Source organism: Hyla sarda, chromosome 5 (genome assembly GCF_029499605.1).
Source record: "Hyla sarda isolate aHylSar1 chromosome 5, aHylSar1.hap1, whole genome shotgun sequence".
NCBI lineage: Eukaryota > Metazoa > Chordata > Amphibia > Anura > Hylidae > Hyla > Hyla sarda.
In genome coordinates this window covers 160,263,011-160,289,170 of record NC_079193.1, presented here as the reverse complement: position 1 = coordinate 160,289,170, position 26,160 = coordinate 160,263,011, and the positions used below count along the sequence as shown (strand labels likewise).

Sequence of the window (26,160 nt, the reverse complement as noted above, 5' to 3'; positions counted from 1 at the left end):
GAAACAACAGCAGCACTGCAAGGAAAGGCTTACAATAAGTACAGAACTGTGGACATACAGCAGTATGTACATTGTTATTTACAAGGGACAGCTACCCTGAGCTTTTTGGATGGTGAGAGATAAGAGGGAGTCCTTGACTTACCTTTAAGGTACAGTGTGGATCACCTTTAGCAGACAGACACAACACTGGCTTTCTTCATTTCTCCTGCACATAGCACATACTAAGCCCAGTCCTATTTTCTATTATTTGTCTTAATCTAGTTGTTACTAAAAGACAGAATTTATCTAGCAGTAGACAGTGGACAGCAGATTTCAGGGAGACACCTAGTTACCAGGATTTAAGAGCATTTTTGAAGGAGTTAAGAAGTAATTTTTGGTAACTGAAGTGATCACATGGATGTTCAGTGCTATATGTTTACTACTGCCAAATGTTGCATGCCTTTTTTTTAAGATCAGAAATTTAATGTGACATATTCAATAATAGGAGATATTAGAAGTGGTCAGATCATTTTATACATTACTGTAATAATGATTATGGGTTTGCCATTCCATAACTGACCAGATGTATACTTTTCTTAGGTTAACTCAAATGATGACCATGGAGTCTTGACAGGCAATTGGTCTGGAAAGTATTCTGCAGGGTGTTCCCCCACCTCTTGGACAGGAAGCAGTGCCATTCTGCAAAAATTTTATAAAACAAAAAAGCCGGTTCTATTTGGTCAATGTTGGGTTTTCTCAGGAGTTGTGACAACAGGTAAGCCAATAATATGTCATATGGATGATTATTGTTATTATTATCATCATTATTATTTGTCCTGATGGAGTCTGAAACACTTAAAGCATAGGGCAGCTTAGGTAAAAGCTTAGGATAAATATATCATATACAGAATATTAAAGATTCACATTGAAAAGCACAGTTTACCACTTTCCCTTTTCCACTACCCCCTTCCTAAACAATGAAGGGGGTTGTCTGGGGAACTGCTGCCTCGTAAACAACAACAGAAGGTGACTGGTTAGGGCACCGCAGCCCCTTAAAAATGAAGTAAGGTTTTATTGTGCTGATGGGCCACATCCTGAAATGTATGTAATGCTTTAACATATACAGGTCTCTCTCATGTCTTTTTTAATCCAGACTATTCAAAGGTTATAATCTCTCTTATCTACACTAGAAACTGGGCGAGTAGCAGTTGGCTACATTACATAGGTCCTTATCTGGTTACTGCAGCTCAGCACCTGTTGCAGTAAACAGAAGCTGAGCTGCAGTAGTCAGACGTGCCTACTATGTTTCAATTATGTTTACATCTTAAAGAAGATCTATAGCGTACATTTTTTATAATCCCCTATTGCCTGGGATGCAAAAAATAACAAACAAAACAAACTTGAACTCACCTTCTGACGTTCCCCCGTTGCGCCGTTTTCAGTGTCTTGGTCCTCCAGTGATAGGCTTCTTCCTGCTTCCTGGGGATGGTGACTCATACTGCCCTAAGGGTATCGCCAGCCACAGCGATGTCCCGCCTCAGCCGGTGATAGGCTGAGCACACTGTCATGTAAGGAACCCGATCAGCAGGGAGAATGCTGGGCCCAGGCTCCTTACATGACAGTGCGCTCAGCCCATCACCAGCCGAGGCGGGACATCGCTTTGGCCGGCGATACGCTGAGCGCAGTATAAGTCACTGTCCCCAGGAAGCAGGAAGAAGCCAGCTGCACCAGAGGACCAGAGGACCAAGACACTGATAACAGAACAACGGGGGAATGTCGGAAGGTGAGTTAAAGTTTGTTTTGTTACTTTTTGCAGCCCAGGCACAGAGGATTATAAAAATGTGTACCACAGATCTCCTTTAAGTTTGACTACAGCCCTGCAAAACAACTGATCAGTGGGGATGCTGGATCTCAACTCCTTGCTGATCAGATATTAATAGCCTATTCTTAGGATACGTCAATATGTGGAATTTAAAAAATCCCTTTAGGGTATGTTTACACATGCGTTTTTTCTGCTAATGATCTGATACAGATTTGCTTCAGCAGATTTTTCCAAGACTGCATTGAACACATCTTCCCTCTACAAAACCTTTTGCCCTCCCCCCGCTCAGTAAATAACGACAAACACCGTGCTTCTCTTTTAGTGGGCTGAGGTGGTGGTCACAGCTCCAATTTTATTAATAGTAATAAACAGCACTATAGCGTGCAACTCTAACTCAACACTGCATAGCAGTAACCATATAACAAAAACGGTGATATTGACCTGTTCCACAGCCGCAGAGGAATGCCAACCGTCGGGTCCCCGACGGGCATGACTGCCCACGGCATCTTCCATCTTCTAAGGTCATACCATTTCCATGCCACTAGGAGCCCGTGTATCCCTACACGGAGCTCCGACCGCCACTCAACAGGAACAGGGCCTGCTCCAAACCATCCTGCAGGCCCGATAGAAAAATGTCCAGCCCAATATCATTGAGGTGGACCCCATCTGCGATCATAAATCGCCGGTTGTCGCCCTCCAGCTCGCGGTGACGGACCACCACCCCGCCCTTGGACCGAACAAAACGAGCCATTCTAGCATTAACCAGGCGGCGAGACCGCTCAATGGCCTCAGCGTCCCTTGCCACTTGACCCGAGGAACAATCTCTGATCATACCAAAACCAGCTCCGTAAAGAAGCCAGATAACCTCTCCACATCAACTTTCATGACTGTGATGAGCTCTGGAAAACGGGTAAAACAAAGGTCATTCCCACCGGCATGTACAACCAAAATCACCGGAGAGCGAACCATTTCGGCAATAACCACTGCTTCCTAAAGAATTTGCTGCCAACGCATGCCCGGAATCCCACGCCAGTGGGCATCAATGTTCGGAACACCCAACGATCTTCCGCCAGGACCGCAACTCGCCCTCTGGGCCGCCCGGTGGATATACGAATGCCCCAAGAAGACTCTGAAACAGAAAACAAGTTAAAGAAGCAGTTCCGGACGAACGTATCTCACATAACATGCCGAGCGCCATCTCCCAATTCGCTGAATGTCCACTACCGCCAGCCCGGCACGCGACGCCTCCGTCGCCGCACCAATCCGAAAAGAATGTGTGCCAAATTCAGCCACCGGGGCACCAACAACCCCAAGGCACCGCTTAAAAACTGCCTGGAACTGATAGCGCGTCAGGGGGGAACCGTCAGCATGCGCGAAAAAATGCTCCCCACCCGCGCGAACCGCCAAATAACCCAAAAAGGCCCGAACAGGACACACTTCCCCGTCCACAGACCGCAAACTAACCCACGCCCCCTGGCCCATCTGATCCGTCTTGGACCTGCGGATACGTAACTGCAATACGCCGTTCGAGCAAACGACATCCTCAAACAACAAACCACCCACACCCGACTTGGACGCAGGAACCATCTCACCGACCCGAAAAGCGCCAAAAAACGCGGCGCAAAAAGCAGCAGAAAAAAGCAACGACTCAAATTGAGAAGGACAACACTCCCCCGTAGACGCCAGCAGAGCCACCAACAAAGCATAGGAAACCGGGCGCCTGCGCTCTCGCCGGACGTGGGTCCTCTGCCAACCCTTCAGCGCCTGCTGAATTAAAAAACGCTTAGTCACATCTTCCCAACCCAAAATTTTAAAGTAAAAACTCACGCCCGCCAGCCGCCGGCGGGCCACCACAGCGGAAACAGCATCTGCGTGCAAAAATAACAAATAGTCAATGGTTACCGATAAGCAGGACTCCCCACAGACTTCCACCGGTCGTCCAGCAACCATGCCCCACCAAGCAGCCCACGCCTTACCATGTCCTGACCAAGTAGCAGCCGCTACCGATGATTGGATGAGGGGCATCAATCGACCGTCACCAAGTCCCACACCAACCGGGGGAAGGAGTTCCCTCCTGGGCCGCGTCCGGCACATCTTCCGAAAGGCCTGAAACTGAAAACGGGACAAAGCATCAGCAATCACATTGTCAACCCCAGGGACGTGGCGGGCCCAAAACCAAATATTCAGCTCCAGACAGCGAAGCACCAGATGACGAAGCAGGGACAACACAGGAAGAGAAGAGGACGTGAGACCGTTAACACAGTGAACCACACTCACATTGTCAGACAAGAAAACAACCCGGCGGTTACTAAAAAGATGTCCCCAAAGTTCCACCGCAACCACAATGGGAAAAAGCTCCAGCAACGTAAGGTTCCGGCATCGCCCATCTTCACGCCACTCCCGAGGCCACTCCTCGGCACACCACGCACCATCAAAGAAAGCCCCAAAACCCAAAGACCCCGCTGCGTCCGTGAACAGTTGTAGTTCACCATTGGGCAATTCAGCCGCCTGCCAACAAGTGTGACCATTGTAGCATCTCAAAAATTCCCTCCAAACCAAAACATCAGCCCGCAACTGCCGGGAAATGTGTATCCTGTGGTCCGGATGCCGCACCCCTCTCGTGGACAAAGACAGCCTCCGTGAAAAAACCCGCCCCATGGGCATAACTCTGCACGCAAAGACAAGGTGACCCAACAACACCTGCATTTGTCGCAACGTAACCTTCTTAACCTCACAAAAAACTTCCACTAAACCCAACAAAGATTCCAACTTCTCACTCGGCAGGCGAAAAACCATTGAAACCGAATCGATCTCAATGCCCAAGAACGACATCACAGTAGCAGGACCCTCCGTCTTGTCCGCCGACAAAGGAACACCAAATTTACGCATAAAGAAACAATAAGAATCCAAAAGAAAACGACACCTGGAAGACCCAGCTGGGGCAACAAACAAAAAATCATCCAAGTAATGAATAATAGAGGAACTGCCTGTTTCCACTCGAACCACCCACTCCAAAAATGAACTGAAGAACTCAAAGTAGTGGCACGAGATGGAACAGCCCATAGGTAAACAAACATCAAAGTAAAACAACCCGTCAACCCGACACCCCAGCAGGTGGTAACATTCCGGATGAACCGGCAACAACCTGAATGCCGATTCAATATCGGATTTGGCCATCAAGGCCCCAGCTCCCGCACCTCTAACCAGGGCAACTGCCCTATCAAAAGAGACATAGGACACAGACGCATCCTCCTTGGGAATTCCGTCATTCACCGAAGAACCCTTCGGGTACGATAGGTGATGGATGAGCCGGAACTTCCCTGCCTCCTTCTTGGGCACCACGCCCAAAGGGGACACCCGCAGATTGTGAAAAGGCGGGACGGAAAAGGGGCCCATAAACCTACCCAAAGCCACCTCCTTGCCAATCTTGTCCCGAAGCACATCAGGACGCTCACGGGCCGATTTCAAGTTATCCGGAAAAACACCACCAACCGTACTCAAAACAAACGGAATAAAGAAACCACATTCAAAGCCATCTTTCAGAACCACAGCGGCCTCCCTAATGGGGTACCGCTCTAACCACGGGCGCATCTCGGCTACCCTCACTGGGGTCCTTCCCTCCGGCAGCAGACGCCGGGCGGGCGTTTTTCCAGCCCTGGGACAGCGCACTGCTGCATGTCCCCCGCCGCAGGAGGAACACTCATGCTTGTACTTGTACAACCTGAGAAATCGGCAGTGGCCCTCATTGAAGAGCCAACAAGCCCCGGGCCTTCGCACGGCCACTGATCCCGTAGCTCCGGGCTGATCAGCGGCCCCTGACTGAAAGGACGGCCCTTTTTGGGACATCATTAGGCGCAACCAGACATCAGTCGCCTTAACACCCCAACCAACCTCCGGCTGCAATGCCAGCCGCCGACGAAATTCTTCATCGTAACGCCACCAGGCAGAACCCCCATGAGCCTTGTAGGCATTGTAAACAGAATCCATATAAATAAAAAAACTCCGAACAGCGTTCGGGATGCTTTTCACCCATAACACACCCCAAGACAGCAAAGGCCTGTAACCAGGTACCCATGGACTTGTCAACCTTAGGCCTAAAGGGGCCCGCCTTCTCAGACTGAGGTCTCCGCTCCTTATCTATGGTATGTTGGTCCACAGAAACAAGGGACCACAAATCCACATATGCATTACCCCAAATCTTCTCCTTAACCGCTTCGTCCACATGCACCCCCAAAGGGCTAAGCCCACAAAAAATAGCCTCCTTGTGCACGCCCGCCCTAACCGGGGATGCACGACGGGCTGGGGCAGCTAATTTTTCCCCTGGCGGCCCTTCCAACTTGGAAAGAACGGCCTTCAAAACAGACAAAACATCAGCAGACCCACCCCAAGCCCCCGCAAAGTCGAACTCACCAGTCCGCACAGGAGCACCAGAAGAAGTCGACGGACCACTGGAGGAAGCATCAGGCAATGGATCTGACACCGGAGCAGGATCCGGAGTCGGAACTGGAGCCGCGCTGGGCCTCTCGCATCCAAGCGAAGACCTCCTAGGGGACCTGGAACGTCGCTGACGACTGCCACGCCGGCGAGCCCTCCGGTCCGGGCTCGCCGAGCTCCAGGAGCTGTCTCTCGAAGAAGATAGCGATCGCCAGCGGGACGAGCGGGACCTCCTAGACCGCGCTCTGCACCTATGGTCCCGGCGACAACTGCGGTGTGACCGAGCACGAGACTCAGCAGCCCTGCACCACCGAGAGCGGCCAGAACCCCGGGAGGATGACCTGGAAAAACGCCTGCGTGCACTCCTCACAGACCCCCTTGAAGCCCGGTCACGCGGGGGCTGGCTGACCCGCTGCTCAAACACTTGACCACCCAGCAAGAGACAGTGAAGGGCCGGTGATAGGGAGGGAAGGGGGAGGGGGGGCGCTACCTGAGGGACAGTCATAGAAGAGGGGCCAGCAGCCTCATCCCCGGGGCCCATGCTATCTCGGGCATCCTCAAATAATGGGTCCTCCTCCCCCAAGTCCACAGGTAGGGGTTGGGGCACAGCCAGCCCACCACCATGTGGCAGGCTGACCGCCGATACCCGCACCGGCAGCGTGTCCGGAACCTCGTCAGCCGACGAGGAGGCACGAGATCCGGCCGAGGGGGCATGATGATTACACATATCCCCGCACTGCCCGGGGACTGCCGCAACTACCGATGATGCGCGGGTGACTACCGCAAGCGCGCGCGCAGGAAGGGGAGGAGCCATCCCCCGTACTCCGGCACTAACAGTAGCAGGCCCGGGTCCCGATGAAGAGGCCAAAACCTGCGCCACTGCACGTCCCCGCCGCCCGCTGGTATTAACCCGCGGCGGGCTGGGACTCAATCTAGAAGGGGGGCGGGATTGCCTACCCACCGGCGGCTCGCTGCAGGCACCGAAACCGCCGACGATGACAGGGACTGGGCCGAGGAGGGAACCCCAGCGGAGGCCATATCAGGAAGGAGCAGGGACAGGAGCCCAGGATCAGCCAGCAACCGCTCCCGTATCGCCAACCACACAGCCTCGTAAGCCATAGCGAGCACCTACGTCTCTCGTTGCTGGTGGGGTAAGAGGAGGGGAGGAAGCAGGAGAGTCTCCTATATCCCCTATGGGCGTAACTACCCTCCCCTAGTTCCCACCCCGACCTGTGGGAGGGACTAACCTTCTTCGGCACCTGTTATCCCCCCAGTGTCCATAAAGTCAGTGGGACCTATTCCCATTACAGGACAGGTCCCATACAGTATTGAAGTCAATGTGCACCAAAATCTGCAGCATCAAATCTTCTGCAGATCTGCAGCCAAAATATGAACGTTTGAACGCACCATTAGGTCACATTCACACATACATAATTTGCTGCAAGTTTTCCATAGCAACATAATGCACAAGCAGAATTTACACTGGATTATGTATGTGTGAACATACTCTTAATGCGTATTTCTAGTTTTAGTCCATTATTTTTACTATTGTTTTCCACTATATTATGTAACAATCCATCAGATATTTGTAATTCATTTTGGGAGCTGAAATGGAATCTCCTTTTGTATCTCCCTTTATCTGTTTTCTTTCTGTATTAACTAGTGATGCGCTGTATAGGAATCCCAGCAAGAAGTGTCACTAACTTTTCTTCAGCTCATGATACAGAGGAGAATCTAAAGATTGATTTTTATATGAATGAGAAAGGAGAAAAGATGGATGAATATTGCAGTGACTCTGTTTGGTAAGAGGAGTGCTTCCTTAATATTGAAACACAGTTTCAAAAGAGATCCAGTCTCTTTTTTTATTTTTTTATTTTTCAAGTATTGTTCAATGAATTCTGCATGGAATTCTGTTTTCCAAAATAAGAGGAATGCAGTAATGTACAAAAATCAGAGATTAACTTTGGGTAGCAAATTGATGTACAGTTTGGTGAAAAAGCATTCAGTATAACTAAGAATTTATTCATCGATTCCTCACCCTAGAGCCTCATGGATGGTTTTACCTGTGATAGACATCTGTGTATATATGTTCTTCCATACATGGCATATTATCAGTCTCTGAATGGGACCTCCACTGGATTCCTAGGACCTGAATGAGCAGATATTAAAATAAAAAATAAAAAAATACTTTTACTTTACTAAGTTTATTATCAACCTCTTCCCTCAATACTATACATCAGCCTGCTTAGCTCTCCTTTCCACAGACTTTACTGCATGCAGATGGCAGCATGTTTTCTCTGATGGGTTATCTTTAGCTTTAGAGTAAAAACTGTCTGTAGGTAAAATTGATGTATTTTTAATTGTCAAAAAAAAAAAGAAAAAAATTTCATTTTTTCAGCATTAGGCTGAGAGAAGCTGGGCAGGCACTATTGCTGAGCAGCTAGGGGTTAATGAGGTGGAGATACTGAAAGAACAGTCCATGGCTCAGGGATACATAGGAAAGTGACAAGCCAGGGGTGCAGATCAATTATGATCTGTGGCAAAAGCAATACTAAGTAGAAAAAGGAAGATCGCACTCACCCGGTGAAGTTAAAAAGTCCTCTTTATTAGATGATTTCTTTAAAACATGTCCAAGGAAGGGTAGAGAGATGCGGTCAGCCGAGGCCGGTCAGTCAGCTTATGCTGAATGCATCTCTTTACCCTTCCTTGGACATGTTTTAAAGAAATCATCTAATAAAGAGGACTTTTTAACTTCACCTGGTGAGTGCGATCTTCTTTTTTCTACTTAGTATCGATATTTTTCAGCATGTTAGACTAAAAAGTCCAAAACTTAGTATTCTAGTTAAAAAAGAAAGAAGAACAAAACATCAAGTTATGAAAGCAAAATGTAACTTTTAACAATTGTTTAAAGCTGGGGTCTGAGCAGGTGGTCACATTTAGAGCTTTAATTATTTAACCCTTAGTGACATTATCCCTAAGTGACATTTACCCCTTAGGGACATTATACCTACCCTCTCTTCAATTAATCCCCCCACAGTCTCTTCACCTCTTATAGACTGCTAAGTTTCTGTATTCCTTTCTTTACCTTTATTTAAAAAAAAAAAAAAAAATCCATCTTATATTTATCCTTAGGGAAACGTAATATTTAAGTTTTGTTTCTTCTCTTTCTCCATTTTATCTCTCTCTGGACATTCCAGTCTTAGCTGGATATATAACCCATTCCAGGGATCAACAAGTGCGGAAACGTTTCGGAATAATTGTTATACATAACATCCATCTTACCTTTATTCAGCATCTTTCTTTTCCATGTCAACCACACTCTGGGAAGTGCTAGTTCCAATCTGTGACAATACAACACATAGGGCCTCATTTACTAAGAGTTTCGGGTTTTTACTAGTGTGAAAAGTTGTTTCAGACTTGTAGGATTCCTTTCTATTTACTATTGGGAAAAGTCAGGAACATTTTCTGACCAGCTTTTTCTAGGTCGATATTTCCAGCCATTTACCCACAGGATTTTCTGTGAATTCAATAGTAAATTGGTCGGGTTGCAAAATCATGCCCCCTTTTGGGCAGACCACGCCCCTTTGAGACAGACCACGCCCCCTCTTCGGCTTTTCACAGTGCAATGTCGGGTTTGTTGGATTTTCCAGGCGCACACTGTCGCACACTGGCGCAGACTGGCGCAGACATGTCTCAGACACTCTGCGCCAAAATAACCAGACAAAAAACGGTCAGTTTCATCTTAGTAAATGAGGCCCATACTCTTGTCAGTTTAGGGGGTTTGGCCTGCCACCGTCTCCCCAGTCAGGACAGCCCCCAAGATGATAATAGTAAGTGACATAACTTATTCAGCACTGTTGAGCTGAGCAAGCTATGGCAGGAGGGGATGCTGGGAGGGGGGTTGTTGTGAGGCAGGTAAACGTCACAGTGGGATGGAATGAAGGAAGGATATTTTGAATACTGGGAAAGCTTGAATAGGGACCATGATGGACCACAGACATTGTAGCCTTCGGGCAGTGTATGCAGCACTGCAAAACCGGGAAGTGCAATGGTGTAGAACATGGGAAGAGGGGGTCTCCAGGGGTCCACACGTCAAGTAAAGATTTTAGAAGAAAAGCAACTTGGGAGACCAGGTAGGACAACATATCACTGTCCCTTGCATTTTTTTTTTTTTGTGTCAACTGCCGGGTAATCCCTTTAAAAGTGGTAAAACATAAAAATTGCATACATTTGGCACCACTGTAATGGTACTGACCTGCAGAATAAAGTAAATTGGTGCTATTAAAAAAGAAAAACTTTTTTTCTGTCAACTATACTTCTGTGAGGGGCAAGTCAACGTTATGTCCAACCAGAAGAATATGAACTGTCCCACTCACATGTACGGGGTCAGTTCTACAATCAGTTTCCCTCTGGGGCTTTTTCTACAGTGCTGGAGGGAAATGCCGCTAGATGACGGACATATGTAAAGTGGGCTATAGAACAATGGAATGACCCACTCCAGAGATTTGTTCTGTATGTGTTTTAGTCATGAAGTATGAGTTTGCTTATAACACGTTTCAGTCGCCTATAAAAATGCAGATGTAAAATCTACAAATATAAAAAGTAATATTTAGAGCATATAAGCATCTTATACATTTAGTATACTGTGTATACTGGTTAGAATGACATAATTTATCAGCATTCATATGAAACTTGTCTATTCTAGGAACTTCCATGTATGGAATGATGTATGGATGAAACGACCAGACCTTCCCAGTGGATATGATGGCTGGCAAGCAATAGATGCAACCCCGCAGGAACCAAGTGAAGGTAAGAGTTTGCTGTACAGTACTTTTATAAAAAGTTTCAAAATAAATGAGAATGCTAATATACACTGCATTTAGAAAGTCTTCAGACTCTTTCACATTTTTCACATTATGTTATGTTGCAGTCTTGCACTGTGGTTAATCCTGCACTGTGGGTTCTTCATTCTCAGAATTTGTGATGGTCCCAGAGGTCGAAACCCACCATCACAAAGTGATGACATAGGCCGGAAATATACCATAAGTGATAGTAAAAAACCTATTAAAGGGTACCTCTCATCAAATAAACTTTTGATATATTTTAGATTAATGAATGTTGAATAACTTTCCAATAGCATGTTAATGAAAAATATGCTTCTTTCTATTGTATTTTTCCCGATCAGTCCTGTCAGCAAGCATTTCTGACTCATGCTGGAGTCCTAAACACTCAGAGCTGCCAGCCTGCTTTGTTCACAGCCAAACAGGCTGTGAACAAAGCAGGCTGGCAGCTCTGAGTGTTCTCCTTTGTGAACAAAGCAGACTGGCAGCTCGTAGGGTTTAGGACTCCAGCATGAGTCTGAAATGCTTGCTGCCAGGACTGGTAGGGAGACCCCTAGTGGTCATTTCTTCAAAGTGGAAAATTAAATAGAAAGAAGCATATTTTTTAATAACATGCAATTGTAAAGTTATTCTGCATACATCAATCTATAATATATCAAAAGTTTTTTTGATGAGAGGTACCCTTTAAGGCATGCAGCCAAAGTTACAGGCCTACGTGGTCCATCTTAGTGTGAGGAGACATAGGCCATGATGTGCAGTATAGTTGTCGAGGTAGCTGTACAATGCCCAGCAAGCTGAGACACTAAATGTTGTATAGTTGTATCAGTAACTGTACCACCCAGCATGGCCTGTATCTCCCCATGCCGGAAACAATGGATTTTTGCTTTAAAGGGGTATTCCGGTGGAAAAAAATGTTTTTTCATATCAACTGGCTTTTTAAATTACTTCTACAAAAAAAGTCTTAACCCCTTAAGGACAAAGGGTTTTTCCGTTTTTGCATTTTCATTTTTTCCTAATCACCTTCAATTTTGCACATAAAATTCCATATGATAGCTTATTTTTTGCGACACCAATTCTACTTTGCAGTGACATTATTAATTTTACCGAAAAATCCACGGCGAAACGGAAAAAAAAATGTATTGTGCGACAAAATTGAAGAAAAATGTAATTTTGTAACTTTTGGGGGCTTCCGTTTCTATGCAGTGCATTTTTTGGTAAAAATGACACCTTATGTTTATTTTGTAGGTCCATACGGTTAAAATGATACCCTACTTTTATAGGTTTGATTTTGTCTTACTGAAAAAAATCATAACTACATGCAGGAAAATTTATACGTTAAAAATTCTCATTTTCTGACCCTTATAACTGCGCCATAATCTGGAGTTTTCATCGGTACCATTTTTGTATTGATCTGACTTTTTGATCGCTTTTTATTAATTTTTTCATTATATAAAAAGTAACCAAAAATACACTATTTTGGAATTTTTCTGTGCGTACGCCATTGACCGTGCGGTTTAATTAACAATATATTTTTATAATTCGGACATTTCCACATGCGGCGATACCACATAAGTTTATTTTTATTTTTATTTACACATTTTTTTTTTTTTTATGGGAATAGGGGGGTGATTCAAATAAATGACTTTTATTAACTTTTTTTTCCACTTTTTTTTGCAGTGTTATAGCTCCCATAGGGGACTATAACACTGCACACACTGATCTTTTACACTGTTCACTGCAAAGCCATAGCTTTGCATGGATCAGTGTTATAGTCGGTCGATTGCTTAAGCCTGTATCTCAGGCTTGGAGCAATCAATCGCCAATCGGACGCGATGGAGGGGACCTCCGCTCGAGTGCTAGCTGATCGGGACATCGCGATTTTATGGCGATGGTCCCGATCAGCCCGACTGAGCTGCCAGGAAGCTTTCACTTTCATTTTAGAAGCAGCGATCAACTTTGATCGCCGAGTCTAAAGGGTTAATAGCACATGGCACAACGATCCGTGCCACACGCTATTAGCCCAGGGTCCCGGCTATCATTAGCCGCTGGGACCGACCCGGTATGACGCGGGGTCACGACGTGACCCCGTTTTATTTACTGGGACCAGGCGCAGGGCGTACAGGTACGCCCTACGTCCTTAAGAAGTTAATCTTTCCAGTACTTATCAGCTGCTGTATACTACAGGGGAAGTTGATTTGTTCTTTTCTGTCTGATCACAGTGCTCTCTGCTGACACCTCTGCCAAGTAAGGAACTGTCCAGAGCAGGAGAAAATCCCCATAGCAAACCTCTCTTGCACTGGACAGTTCCTGACGGACAGAGGTGTCAGCAGAGAGTACTGTGGTCAGACTCAAAATAACTTTTCAACTTCCTCTGGAGTATACAGCAGCTGATAAGTACTGGAAGGATTAAGATTTTTGATAGAAGTAATTTACAAATCTGTTAACTTTCTGGCACCAGTTGATTTGAAAAAAAAATTTCCACCGGAGTACCCCTTTAAGGCTTTATTGACATATACATTACCTGTGGTAATTCAGAAGTAAGCTGCACTACAAATAAATTTAAAAAAAGGCAGAAACCAGTGACACAGTTTTTCCCCCCATAAAGAAATAGAAAGTCATTCAGGAAAAGGCTCCATGCACATCCCTGTGGGAACCATATCACAGTATTCTGTAAGAGCCAATCAAACAAGAATACATATGGCTTTTGTGCAAATAAATAGGGGAAATAAAACACGCAAAAAGTGTGAGCTCTTTATCTAGACTGCTTAGTCATGTAAACCTAATTTGTATCACAGTTCTTAGGGCAACATTAAAGGCGTATTACAGAAACTTATATATCAACTGGCTCCAGAAAGTTAAACAGATTTGTAAATTACTTCTATTAAAAAAATCTTAATCCTTCTAATAATTATTAGCTGCTGAAGTTGAGTTTTTCTTTTCTGTCTGGCAACAGTGCTCTCTGCTGACATCTCTGCTTGTCTCGGGAACTGCACAGAGTAGAAGAGGTTTGCTATGGGGATTTGCTTCTACTCTGGACAGTTCCCGAGACAGGTGTCATCAGAGAGCACTTAGACAGAAAAGAACAACTCAACTTCAGCAGCTCATAAGTACTGAAAGGATTAAGATTTTTTAATAGAAGTAATTTACAAATCTGTTTAATTTTCTGGAGCCAGTTGATATATAAGTTTTTTTTTTTTCCTGTGAACAGTGAACAGTACATTCCATTTGTGGTACATTGTTAAATATATTATGCAGGAATTTCAGTTTGTTTATGCCATACTTAAAAATGGGAGTGGTCTTAGTAACAAGGGGTAGGCCTCAAAATGTTTCAAACATGTGCCACTAATTTGCACTTTTTCAGTTCAAATTTTTGGCTTCATACTGAGGAATTTCCGAGTGTAGTTCTGCTTAGAGATTTCCATGCAGCAGAATCCCATTGCTGTCAATGGGATTTCCCTGCACAGACCAACACTGAAATTCCTCTGCTGCAAGAATGGCCATTGTTTTGGTGGATTCCATGTGGAATATGTTACTGTCTATAGGGACGGCATAACCTGCACAGTACAAGATTTGAATGATTTAGTCAGTGCCTGCGAAATCTCCACATGGAATCATTCTGGCCCGGGATACTTCAATATAAAGCCAGAAATAGAGTAGACAGTGTAAGATGCACCTATGCCACTGTTAATAATCTGGTGCAATCATTAACTGTCTAGGCTAAGTTAACACTTTCTTATAATTAGTCAGTGTTTTATTATGTTTTGCTCTTTAGGACAACCTACTCTCTATTGCTATTTTTTCTGTGTAGAATACAAGGCTATTAAGAAAATATATAACAATTAGCCACTTTTCTCTATAAATCCACATCCAGGTGTCTTCCAGTGTGGCCCCTGTTCTCTGACAGCTTTAAAAAAGGGAATAGTATACCTGCCGTATGATGCCAAGTTTGTGTTTGCTGAGGTAAATGCTGACAAGATGGAATGGATGGTAAAAGAAATAATGGGAGACGAGCAAATCACCCTGTTACGGGAGGAGAAAAAGAGCATTGGGAAAAACATCAGTACTAAGGCAGTCAATAGGAACTTGAGACAAGATATAACATTAGAATACAAACACAAGGAAGGTAAGTAGCAATCTTTTATTTGTTTAACTGTTTGTTTATTAAAGAATTTAAAACAGATATATTTGACAGTAAATAAAAATATAAGTACATAGAATAATAAACAAAGGTCATTACATATTAACAAGACCAGGTTACAATATGATAATCTGCATAGATCCGGCTGTCAAGATGTTGGAAAGTCCAGATCCAGAAGCAATCGATGTGCTGGGTACTATACACTCATATAATAAGCATAACTGTATACATAAACAGTATATTAAATATAACTCATACGCTTTATAAGTCAGAATGCTGTGATAGCCTCCATAAATACCTTAACACTGAGTCTAGCTAGAAGGATGGAACTAAAGGCTGCTTTGTCAAATGAATAAGATTGCAACTAAGAGTGACGTATAAAAGCCTGCTATGCTTTACTATACGGTCAGCCTCCTCTAAGAATGTATGCCACATAGCATGAGCATGATGTATGCAACTGAATGGCAGTATGGCAGATGTTGAAGTATTATCTGTACATTTGTGCTGAATGTAATCTATAAATGCAACGTGTACAGAATATTATAGGCCGAGACCTGTATAAATTGATCTGTAACTCTATTATAATTTATATTCATTTTTTACAGAAATATGGTTGCATAGTTCATAAGGTTGAAAAAAGTCCATCAAGTTCAACCTATAACCCTAATGAGTCCCTACTGAGTTAATCCCAAGGAAGGGAAAAAAAAAACCCTCATACTAGAGGTAACAATTCCTTCCCGACTCCAAATATGGCATCAGAATAAATCTCTGGATCAACGTCATGTCCCTATAAATCTAGTATACATAACCAGCGATGTTATTATTCTCCAAAAATGCATCCAGACCCCGTTTGAACTCTCTTACAGAGTTCACCATGACCACCTCCTCCGGGAGAGAATTCCACAGTCTCACTGCTCTTACAGTAAAGAACCCCTGTCTGTGCTGGTGAAGACACCTTCTTTCCTCAAGACGTAGAGGATGCCCCCTTGTTATAGATACAGTCCTGGGTATAAATAGATCATGGAAGAGATCTCTGCACGGTCCCCTGATATATTTATATATAGTTATTAGGTCTCCCCTAAGCCTTCTTTTTTCTAAAGTAAATAACCCTAATTCTGATAATCTTTCTGGGTACTGTAGTCCTCCCATTCCCCGTATTATCCTGATTGCCCATCTTTGAACCCTCTCCAGCTCCACTATATCTTTCTTGTACACTGGTGCCCAGTACTGTACACAGTATTCTATGTGTAGTCTGACTAGTGATTTGTACAGCTATAGAATTATTTCCTTGCCGTGGGCATCTATGCCCCTATTGATGCACCCCATGATTTTATTTGCCTTGGCAACAGCTGCCCGACACTGGTCACTACAGCTAAATTTACTGTTAACTAAGACTCCCAAGTCCTTTTCCACGTCAGTCGTCCCAAGTGTGCTCCCATTTAACACATAATCCCATTCCAGATTTTTCTTCCCCATGTGCATAACCTTACGTTTATCAGTATTGAACCTCATCTGCCACTTCTCAGCCCAAACCTCCAACCTATCCATTTGTAACAGTGCACTGTCCTCTATTGTGTTTACCGCTTTACAGAGTTTAGCATCATCTGCAAAGATTGCTAATTTACTATTCAACTCCTCTACAAGGTCATTAATGAATATATTAAATAGAACAGGACCCAAGACGAACCCCTGTGGTACCCCACTAGTAACAGTCACCCAATCAGAATAAGTACTATTAATAACCACCCTCTGTTTCCTATCATTGAGCCAGTTACTTACCCACTTGCACAAATTTTCCCCCAGCCCAATCCCTCTCATTTTATGCACCAAACTTTTATGTGGAACTGTATCAAATGCTTTGGAAAAATCCCGATATACGACATCCGGAGACATCCGGACATCTGGAGCTCACCTCCTCATAAAAGCTGATCAGGTTAGTTTGACAGGACCGATCCCTCATAAAGCCATGCTGATATGGAGTCATACATTTATTTTTATCAAGATACTCCAAAATAGCATCTCTTAGAAAACCATCAAACAATTCACCTTTTGACCCCTCAGAGATAAAGGCAGTCTGGATTAAGTGTTTCCATTTCGTATAGCGCAGCATGCTTGCTTCTGCTATATACACATCTCGAGGAAGTTATAGAAACAAATAAGCGCTGTCATTCAAGTCTTTTATAAATTCAATAGAGTTGCATGGAGGAATTCAGTATATACTTGTCTTCTAGTCAAATACCTCAGTGCAGTCATGCTGGTGAGAAGGAACAGGAGACTCAGAGCTAGTAACTGATGAGGCTCCAATGGTGGGCCACCCAACAGTCTACATTTAAAGAGGATCGGTAGTATCTTAAAAAAAGAAAAACTTTGGATGTCAGGAGTCATATATCCCCACTGTTACACTGATTCAGGCCCTTTTTTGTTTTTCTAGCTCCCTAATCCAAGAAATTTGTGATGTTAGTTTCAATACATGGTATGCTCACGAGGGCATAATGTTTATGGGGTGGTCCCCACTGCTCGGTTTTCAGTGGGAAGAATGCTCACATCCGTATCCTGTTGAGAACTGAGCAGTGGTGACCGCCACATTAAAGGGGTACTCCGCCCCTAGATATGTCTGATTGCGGTGGTCCCACTGCTGCCCGTAATCTCTGTGCAGCACCCAGCATGGCCGCCACGCCCCCTCCCATAGATTTGCATTGAGGGGGAGTGGTGTGACATCACAAGGAGGGTGGTCGTGACGTCATGACACCCGCCGTCCGCTCCAAGCATTCGGAACAAGATGTTTCCAGCACTGGGGCAGTGGAGTACCCCTTTAACAGTTTATGCCCTTATTAACACATCAGACGTCAAAATCCATAGAACAGCAGGTATATGACTCCTGACATCTGAAGATTTTTTGAACACATCATAGGTCCTCTTTAACACTTTATTCTCTCGATAAGTAATATATGTTTTATGGATTTTATGAATTTTTCTTGAAAACTTCTGCATAATGAGTATAAAGCCAGTAAAATGTAACATGTGTATATAATAATTTATCTTTGTTGTCCAGGTTCCCCAGAAGAGAGAGAGACTTTCCAAGTTGCCTGTTCTAACTTAAAGTCAGATGCTTGCTTGGTGTTTGCGGCTCCGCCAGTACGCCCTCCACCTGGAATTAAGATACAGATCACAGGAGAAAAGGAATTACCTCCCGGGAATCCATTGTCCCTTAATATAGTGATTGAAAATGAATCAGATCAGTCAAAAACAGTGAATGTCACTGCTGGCTGTCAGCTACAAGCCTATACAGGCAAAATCATTGCCTCACTGGCATCCATCACCGAGACCGTGGAAGTGGCAGAGAAACAAGGTATTTTAAGCAATAGCTTGACTCCTGACCGCTGGATCCTCCGTGCTTAAAATGAAAAGTGACTGCAGTCTGCCGCAGTGCCCATTTTATACCTCTGCTCATCCTGAGGCTTGCTTCACTCCTAGTATTCTGGTCAGAACTTTTAGTTGAAAGCAGGAGTGGGTCACAAACACAGGCAATCTTTTCATTACAGTTTTTCTCTGTGTCGGTTTTGGGTAACATATTGAACAAAATGAGGACTAAATTGTGACCAAAATACTACGTCTATACCTCCTTTTTTCCCTCTTCAGTTCAATAAAGAGGCTTATATACACATAAATTAAACATTTTAGAGACAATGCCCCTGATTTACTATTGTAAACCCGACATGTTTTGTCGGGTCGTGCACCAGAAATTCTGTACCCCAACCAACTCTCCATTTTACTGAGAAAACGCAAAAAAGGGGCGTGGTCGGTGGGAAAAGGGGGCGTGTCACCGACATTTTCACAAAAACCCAACATACCGTGTTTCCCCGAAAATACACCCTACCCCGAAAATAGGCCCTAGCTGTATTGGACTGCCCCGAAAATAAGACCTAGGCCAGTGGTCTTCAACCTGCGGACCTCCAGATGTTGCAAAACTACAACTCCCAGCATGCCCGGACAGCCAACGGCTGTCCGGGCATGCTGGGAGTTGTAGTTTTGCAACAGCTGCAGGTCCGCAGGTTGAAGACCACTGACCTAGACAATGCCTGGGCTGCAAATATTAAAAAACAAACAAACTTACCTTCGTCCTCCGTTCCCCCGTTGCTAAGGAACCGGCCTCACTGTCCTCCGCTGTTATCGCTGCTTCCTGGTGTTGGGACGTCATTGAGCCTTTAGCCTATCACTGGCCGCAGCGATGTCCCACCTCTGCCGATGATAGGCTGAGCCCACTGTGATGTAAGAAGCCGGCCACTTCTTACATGACAGTCGGCTCAGCCTATCATCGGCCGAGGCGGGACATTGCTGCGGCCGGTGATAGGCTGAAGGATCTGTGACGTCCCAACACCAGGAAGCAGCGAAGGGACCATGAGGCCGGTGCCTTAGCAACGGGGGAACGGAGGACAAAGGCACGGTAAGTTAAAGTTTGTTTTGTAATACCCTATTTGCAGCCCGGGCACAGGAATAGATACAGCGCAGCGGCTGATCATTATTTGGGGGGGAGAGGAGCTGCGCTTGCGGGTGACAAACTATTATTACCCCGATATGGGGTGCTGGGCTGATAAACCGGCAGGGGGGGACGTTGGGCTTCAGAGCTGCGCCCATCACATCATAATAATGGGGGGGGGGGGTAAATACCGTGGAACCGCCATGTTGTTTAATGTGCATACCGTACTGTAAATAAGTAAGCCCTACCCTGAAAATAGGCCCTAGTGTGTTTTTTCTGGCTAAAAATAAGACCCGGTCCTATTTTCGGAGAAACACGGTATTTACTAAGGTTTCCACAGAAAATGTGGTGGATTTAAGCTGAGGAAAACCCTACAGATCAGAGCATGTGTAAAAAAAAAAAGAAAAAAATGTAGGGAAAAGTGCAAAATATAGGGAAACTTTAGCAAATACTATTGAAAATTGTAGGAAATTAAAACCCACAAAGAAAACTACACAACACTCTTAGTAAATCTGGGCCATTGTGTAAGCTCTTCTGACATGTATTCTTAATTAAAGGACAAAACTGAAAATGCATGAATTAACTCATAACTGGGAGTTACATTTTCCCTTGTGAAACAATGAACACACAGTCCACATGATGCAGTCTAGTGCCGACACATTTCCTATGTGTTCCTACATAGTCTGGCACTGCTAGACATATGCCCTACTGTCAAGATGTATGATAACTGGGGAAGTCCTGTTGTCAATTTATTCATATATTTTCAGAAATAATAAAGGAGAACAGTGCAATGTTAATATTGATATGGGGAAAACAAGTATTTACTAAATAGACAGGTCAGGAGAGCTGACAGATCCTTTTTGGTAATAATAATACGGTAATTAATCTTTCTTTGTCTTTCCTGCTGTCTCATGTAGTTGCTACCATTCCCGTGAACATTGCTGCTGACCAATACATGAAGTTTATGACTTTAGTAGATGATGAGCTCATGATCAGACTGAATGTCATAACAGAAACTAAAGAGGAAAAAAATAGCGAGTGCCTGGTCATATCATTTATATACCCACCTATCAAAGTAGAGGTAAGTGTACATCATATGCAAACCTCTTCAACCATTAATTCCTTTAACCACTGAGAAAAACAGCACAAATCGTGTTTTTTTTTTTTGGCACATGCAAACCCCCTCTATATGCCTCCATTTGAAATTGGAGACATACAAAGATAAAGTGCAGCATGATGCACCTCTATAGCTGCTAGTATGGAACCCAGTGTCTGGAACCTTTTTAAAAAAACAGCAAGTAAAAATAAACAAACAATAAAGTTGAGAACAAAATGCCTGCAGGGGCGGAGAATAATCAGGGTCAGTGAAAATGTGAGGTCAGGGCAGGTAGCACAGGTGCAATGTCAGAAGAAAAGCCAAAAGGTCGCAATCCATGGGGTCCAATAGAAGAGTATGGGAGGTAGGAACAGAGAATGTGGAAACAACAGCTTAGTTTCTGTGTACAAGGCAGCAGAACAACCCAGCAGTGATTTAGAGAACTGGCTGGGATTTAAAGCGGGAGGCAGGAGTTCCCCTGCTGATGAGACAACACAGGTGTGACTGGTTCTATAGGATTGTCTGCTGGCTGTGTTGGGGGTGTAGGTGCAGAAATTTCCCATGCTCTACAGGTACAGATTAAATGATACGCTTGCATGTTCGGGCCCCCTGAAGCTCCCACTGTGACCTCTTCTGGTCCTGTCTCGTCCCACTGGTTCCTACTTCTGAGACGGATTAAACGGATAAAATGATGGACTACCCAGCAAATCACTGGCTAAAGCGGTGTCCCAACTCAGTCAGTGATTGGATCAGTGGGATGTCACTGCCTAGATGAGTCTATGTCAGAAGTTAGATGTCACAGCGGGAGACCAGGTAGGTGAGTATGTCCTTTTTTGTTTTTGTAGTGCCCCAGCAACATATAAAAAATGTTAGATATCAGGATAACACTTTACTGTCTATGATCACTATTTTCTTTATATTTTACTATTCGTTTTCCTATAGATGCCAGAAACTGGAAAGATTAATGAAGATTTTACCTGTACATTCACATTTAAGAATACTCTAAGTGTTCCCTTAGAGAAATGCGAGTTACATGTAGAAGGACTTGGCCTCTTCCGACTTGAGAAGTTTGATCAAGGGTAAGTAAAGCATGTATATGATGACACTGCTATATTTACTATCCAGTACAATAGGAATAGCGTCCGGCACAGCTGCTCCGTCTCCTAATGCTAAGGCTTAGTGAAGACGCTCAAGAGCCTTCAGTGGGGTGCTCAATCAGAGACAAAAACAGTCCAAATCAATAAGGGAAAAAGAAACACGATGGCACTCAACACTGTGGAAAGCTGTGTCATTTATTCAAGCATCGGCAGGTTACAGCATCGGGGAGAGGGACACCGCTGTCACAGCTTTCCACAGTGGTGAGTGCCATTGTGCTATATTTACTATAATTGGACAAATCTGCTGTGACTGCGCCAGCAATTTATTTCACTATGTTAAAGGGTGCTTGCACTAGAATTTGCCACACTTTAGTACACCTAAAGCCATGCCATTTTTTCTGACCTGCAGGAAAAGTTTAGAAAATGCATAGTAAATGAGGTGGACATCTGATAAGACTTTCATGCAAATTGCACCAAAATTCTGGAGCATTTGCAATAATAAATCTGGGCCAGTGGGCTTAAGTATATAGGGTTTTTTTCTGCAAACTTGTTTTCCCAAATTTATGTGATCCTGTGATCTCATGAAGAATGTAAAAAAAATGCTGCAAAAAAGACATAAAACACTTTAACACGTTCATTTTCATTGTAGGTATAGCATCTTTTATTTCCCAAAGGATAGGGGATAAGATGTCTGGTCGCTGGGGTCCCACCACTGGTGACCCCCGCAATCTCCCTACTGCACCCCACGTTCGTTTAGAGTGTTGGGTGCAGAGCCGGAGGCTCGTGATGTCATTGCCCCGCTCGTGATGTCACAGCCATGCCCCGTCAATGCAAGTCTATGGGAGGGGGCGTCACGAGCAGGGCATGACTGTGACGTCACAAGCCTCCGCATCGCCAGTCATCCGGCATGGAGCGAAATTCGCTCAGTGCACCGGATATCTGTGGTGCTGCAGCCAAGATCGCGGAGGTCCCTAGAGGCAGGACTCATGCGATCAGACATCTTATCCCCTATCCTTTGGATAGGGGATAAGATGTCTTGGGGTGGAGTACCCCTTTAAGGATATGAATATGGACTCTAAAGAACCTCTCTTTTAGGCTGTATTCACATCACAATTTTAGCATCCCTTACATTCCTTCATACATCTATGTAAACAGTATTGAGTTATATCACTGTATGTTTTGATCCGTTTAATTGTACACAATTTTTTACACATGCACAGTAGCTTAGTTTTACAATCTTTTTATTGGGTTTTTCAAAACATAAACATAACAGACATTCATAACATAGAGTTAAACAGTCATGACATCTCTTATATGGGGGGATCCGTCACATAATACAATATACATATTACAAATGCATATTACAAGGATATTATTGCAAGATTATGCGTATGCGACAATCAACCCTTCAGTAGGAATAGTGTAGAAAGACTGAAAAATGTAAAAAAACTAAATAATTTTTTTTTAAGTAAAACAGAAATGTGAAAACATACTACAATACATCTACCAGATACAATTTGTAGAGGTATCCAATTAGATTTTTTAGCATACGATTTAATTTGATTTTAGGCCATCCATTTCAACAATACGTTTGAGGGATGCAATAATTGTGATGTAAAAGCTGCCTAGTTACTGTGTGTTGGTTAATAAATTCTAACCCTGGACACATTAGAGAGTAGGAAGACCTTTTAGGTATTTTTGTTTATTTCTGTATGAAGTTAGAAATGTACGTCTTGTGCATTTGTTTAGTATTAATGTTCTCACTTCATACATAGGGATGTTAAACCAGGAGGAATATTTCGCTCCAAGATTATATGTGCCCCAAGGAAGGTTGGAGAAAGGAAAATCGTGGCTGAGCTCCTTTCCAAGCAAATTAAAGGAATCCATGCTGAGAAAATAATCAATATCACCCAATAAATCCTGAAGAGATGGATTTTATTGCGCCGTACAATAAATGCCTTGTTGACTTGGTGCAGATGGTTCTGCCAAAGTACTTACCATGAATAAAAAATAAAAATAAGAATTGTGGAAAACTATCTGACAGCCTAATTTCAATGACTCTTCTAGATGAGTAGAGCTGAAAAGGTCTAGAAATTATAGAATAATACAATGATATACAGAATATTTTAAAAATTAGGTTATATAACTACAATAAAGCAATAGAAATAATAGCGAGCTTAAGTGAGTAGAGTTGACAAGTCCAGGTGGAAGACCACCGTCATGCTTGTGAAAATAACAGGCTGAGCCAAGGTGGTTCAGTCACAAGGTCAAACATGCGGAATAGATAGATATCACCCGATCACCCGATATAGATAGATATCACCCGCAGGCAGTTCATATGCAGTGAGAAATATGGAGCTGGGCAAAAGTAAGCTCCAGCAGAAAATATCATGTAATTCTGGGTGATTTGTTTTTATGAATATTATATTATTACACAGCCAAGGTGACAGATAAGCAAATAACATCAGCTGTCTAGAATCCTTTGGGTAGATGGACAATTTATCTACAAAAAGTCAGCACTGACTTTTGTTTGTACAAACAACTGGAGGCTGTTCCCAAAATACTGATAATGCTGCAAGGTGTGGGGATCTGATTATCGATTCCTTTAAAGGGGTACTCCTGTGGAAAACTTTTTTTTAAATCAACTGGTGCCAGAAAGTTAATCAGATTTGTAAATTACTTCTATTAAAAAATCTTAATCCTTCCAGTACTTTTTAGGGGCTGTGTACTACAGAGGAAATGCTTTACATTTTATGTTTCCCTGATGTCATGACCACAGTGCTCTCTGCTGACCTCTGCTGTCCATTTTAGGAACTGTCCAGAGCAGCATATGTTTGCTATGGAGATTTTCTCCTGCTCTGGACAGTTCCTAAAATGGACAGCAGAGGTCAGCAGAGAGCACTGTGGTCATGACATCAGAGAAACCTAAAAAGTAAAGCATTTCCTCTGTAGTATACAGACCCTAAAAAGTACTGGAAAGATTAAGATTTTTTAATAGAAGTAATTTACAATCTGTTTAACTTTCTGGCATCAGTTGATTTAAAAAAAAAAAATAATAATAATTTCCACGGAGGTACCCCTTTAAGTACATTGTGTGGTGTTTTTTCCCATGCACTACATGCTGTTCTTTCTGCTTAACATAGTGGAGCTTTCCACCCGGTCGTAGCAAGGTAAGCAATGTCTCAAGCTCCAGTTTATAACTGTTTTCTGTTATAATGGAACCTCTGGTGCCTCAGACATTTTTCTGGGAATGGCTACTAGAGGGATTTAATATTTTTATAATATGAGGCAGGAGCTACTAGAGCTAAAATACCATAATACGGGTAAGTGATAGGGTGGTCAGCTGATCGTGAATTAAGAACTAAAGGGATAAAAGGAAAAGAAAATGAGGATTATGTATTCTGAATACTAGGGAATGGAGGGAAAGGAGTGGGAGGAGGCAGCAATAGGGCGAGTGATTGTCCATCTGAACACTATTTTGCTGCATTTCAGGGACCAAAGGTGATGGTACACATTCCTAAACCACTGTTTTGGGCACCAAAGGCACTTATCCTGCCCCTGGTGGGGGTTGTTTTATACGCCAGACTCCGATATAACAATTTATTATTCTAATTGTCCAGCTTTAGTCTTATGCCTTGCGACAGGTACAGTAGGCACCAGAAAAGTGCTCAGGATACTAGAATTTTATAGGATCTTCTTCAGGATCTCTGTTTGCTTGTAGCCTTTCTCTATCGATCCCAGGTTGGACATCAGTCCCAGTATAGGCTGCCTCCTGATCAATTATTAAAGGCAGATAACAGCGTTGTGCTTGGAGTGCAACACCATAACATCAGCGTGCACTAGTCTCCCACTCCCTGCATGACACCACATTTTGTGCCCTTTTGTCTGTTCTTTTTTCTTCTTTGCACGTATCTCTGGAGTTTTTGAAAATGTCACATTAAAAAGCAAGTAACATGTTATTATGACATTAAAGAGTACATACAGCTACAGAAAAATAAAACCAGTTCCTGGAGAAATCAACAGTAAAAGTGCATACAGTGGGGATCAAAAGTTTGGGCACCACAGGTAAAAATTTGAATTAATGTGCATAAAGAAGCCAAGGAAAGATGGAAAAAAGGCATCCAATTACAGATTAGACATTCGTATAATATGTCAACAAAAGTTAGATTTTATTTCCATCATTTACACTTTCAAAATAACAGAAAACAAAAAAATGGCTTCTGCAAAAGTTTGGGCACCCTGCAGAATTTATAGCATGCACTGCCCCCTTTGCAAA

General features: G+C 43.5%; 1 protein-coding gene and 1 long non-coding RNA gene across 5 annotated transcripts in view; one reads left to right on the top strand and one right to left on the bottom strand.

The window, feature by feature from the left end:
* The window catches only part of TGM4 (transglutaminase 4), a 47,654-nt gene extending 23,745 nt beyond the window's left edge, over nt 1-23,909 (top strand). For all 4 annotated transcript variants that reach the window (XM_056520581.1, XM_056520583.1, XM_056520580.1 and 1 more), the window contains exons 7-14: nt 580-754; nt 7,899-8,037; nt 10,941-11,044; nt 14,948-15,199; nt 18,267-18,563; nt 20,609-20,772; nt 21,730-21,866; nt 23,660-23,909. In XM_056520581.1, the coding sequence (XP_056376556.1) occupies nt 580-754; nt 7,899-8,037; nt 10,941-11,044; nt 14,948-15,199; nt 18,267-18,563; nt 20,609-20,772; nt 21,730-21,866; nt 23,660-23,801 (1,410 nt within the window). In that variant the 3' untranslated portion in view covers nt 23,802-23,909. The remainder of the gene's footprint in view (nt 1-579; nt 755-7,898; nt 8,038-10,940; nt 11,045-14,947; nt 15,200-18,266; nt 18,564-20,608; nt 20,773-21,729; nt 21,867-23,659) is intronic.
* Nucleotides 555-9,578, bottom strand: LOC130273565 (uncharacterized). Its single transcript, XR_008844045.1, has 3 exons — nt 9,518-9,578; nt 8,299-8,384; nt 555-678 (listed from the first exon to the last, which is right to left on the bottom strand). It is a non-coding gene; the product is annotated as an uncharacterized LOC130273565 (long non-coding RNA).
* Nucleotides 23,910-26,160: the final 2,251 nt, after the last annotated feature.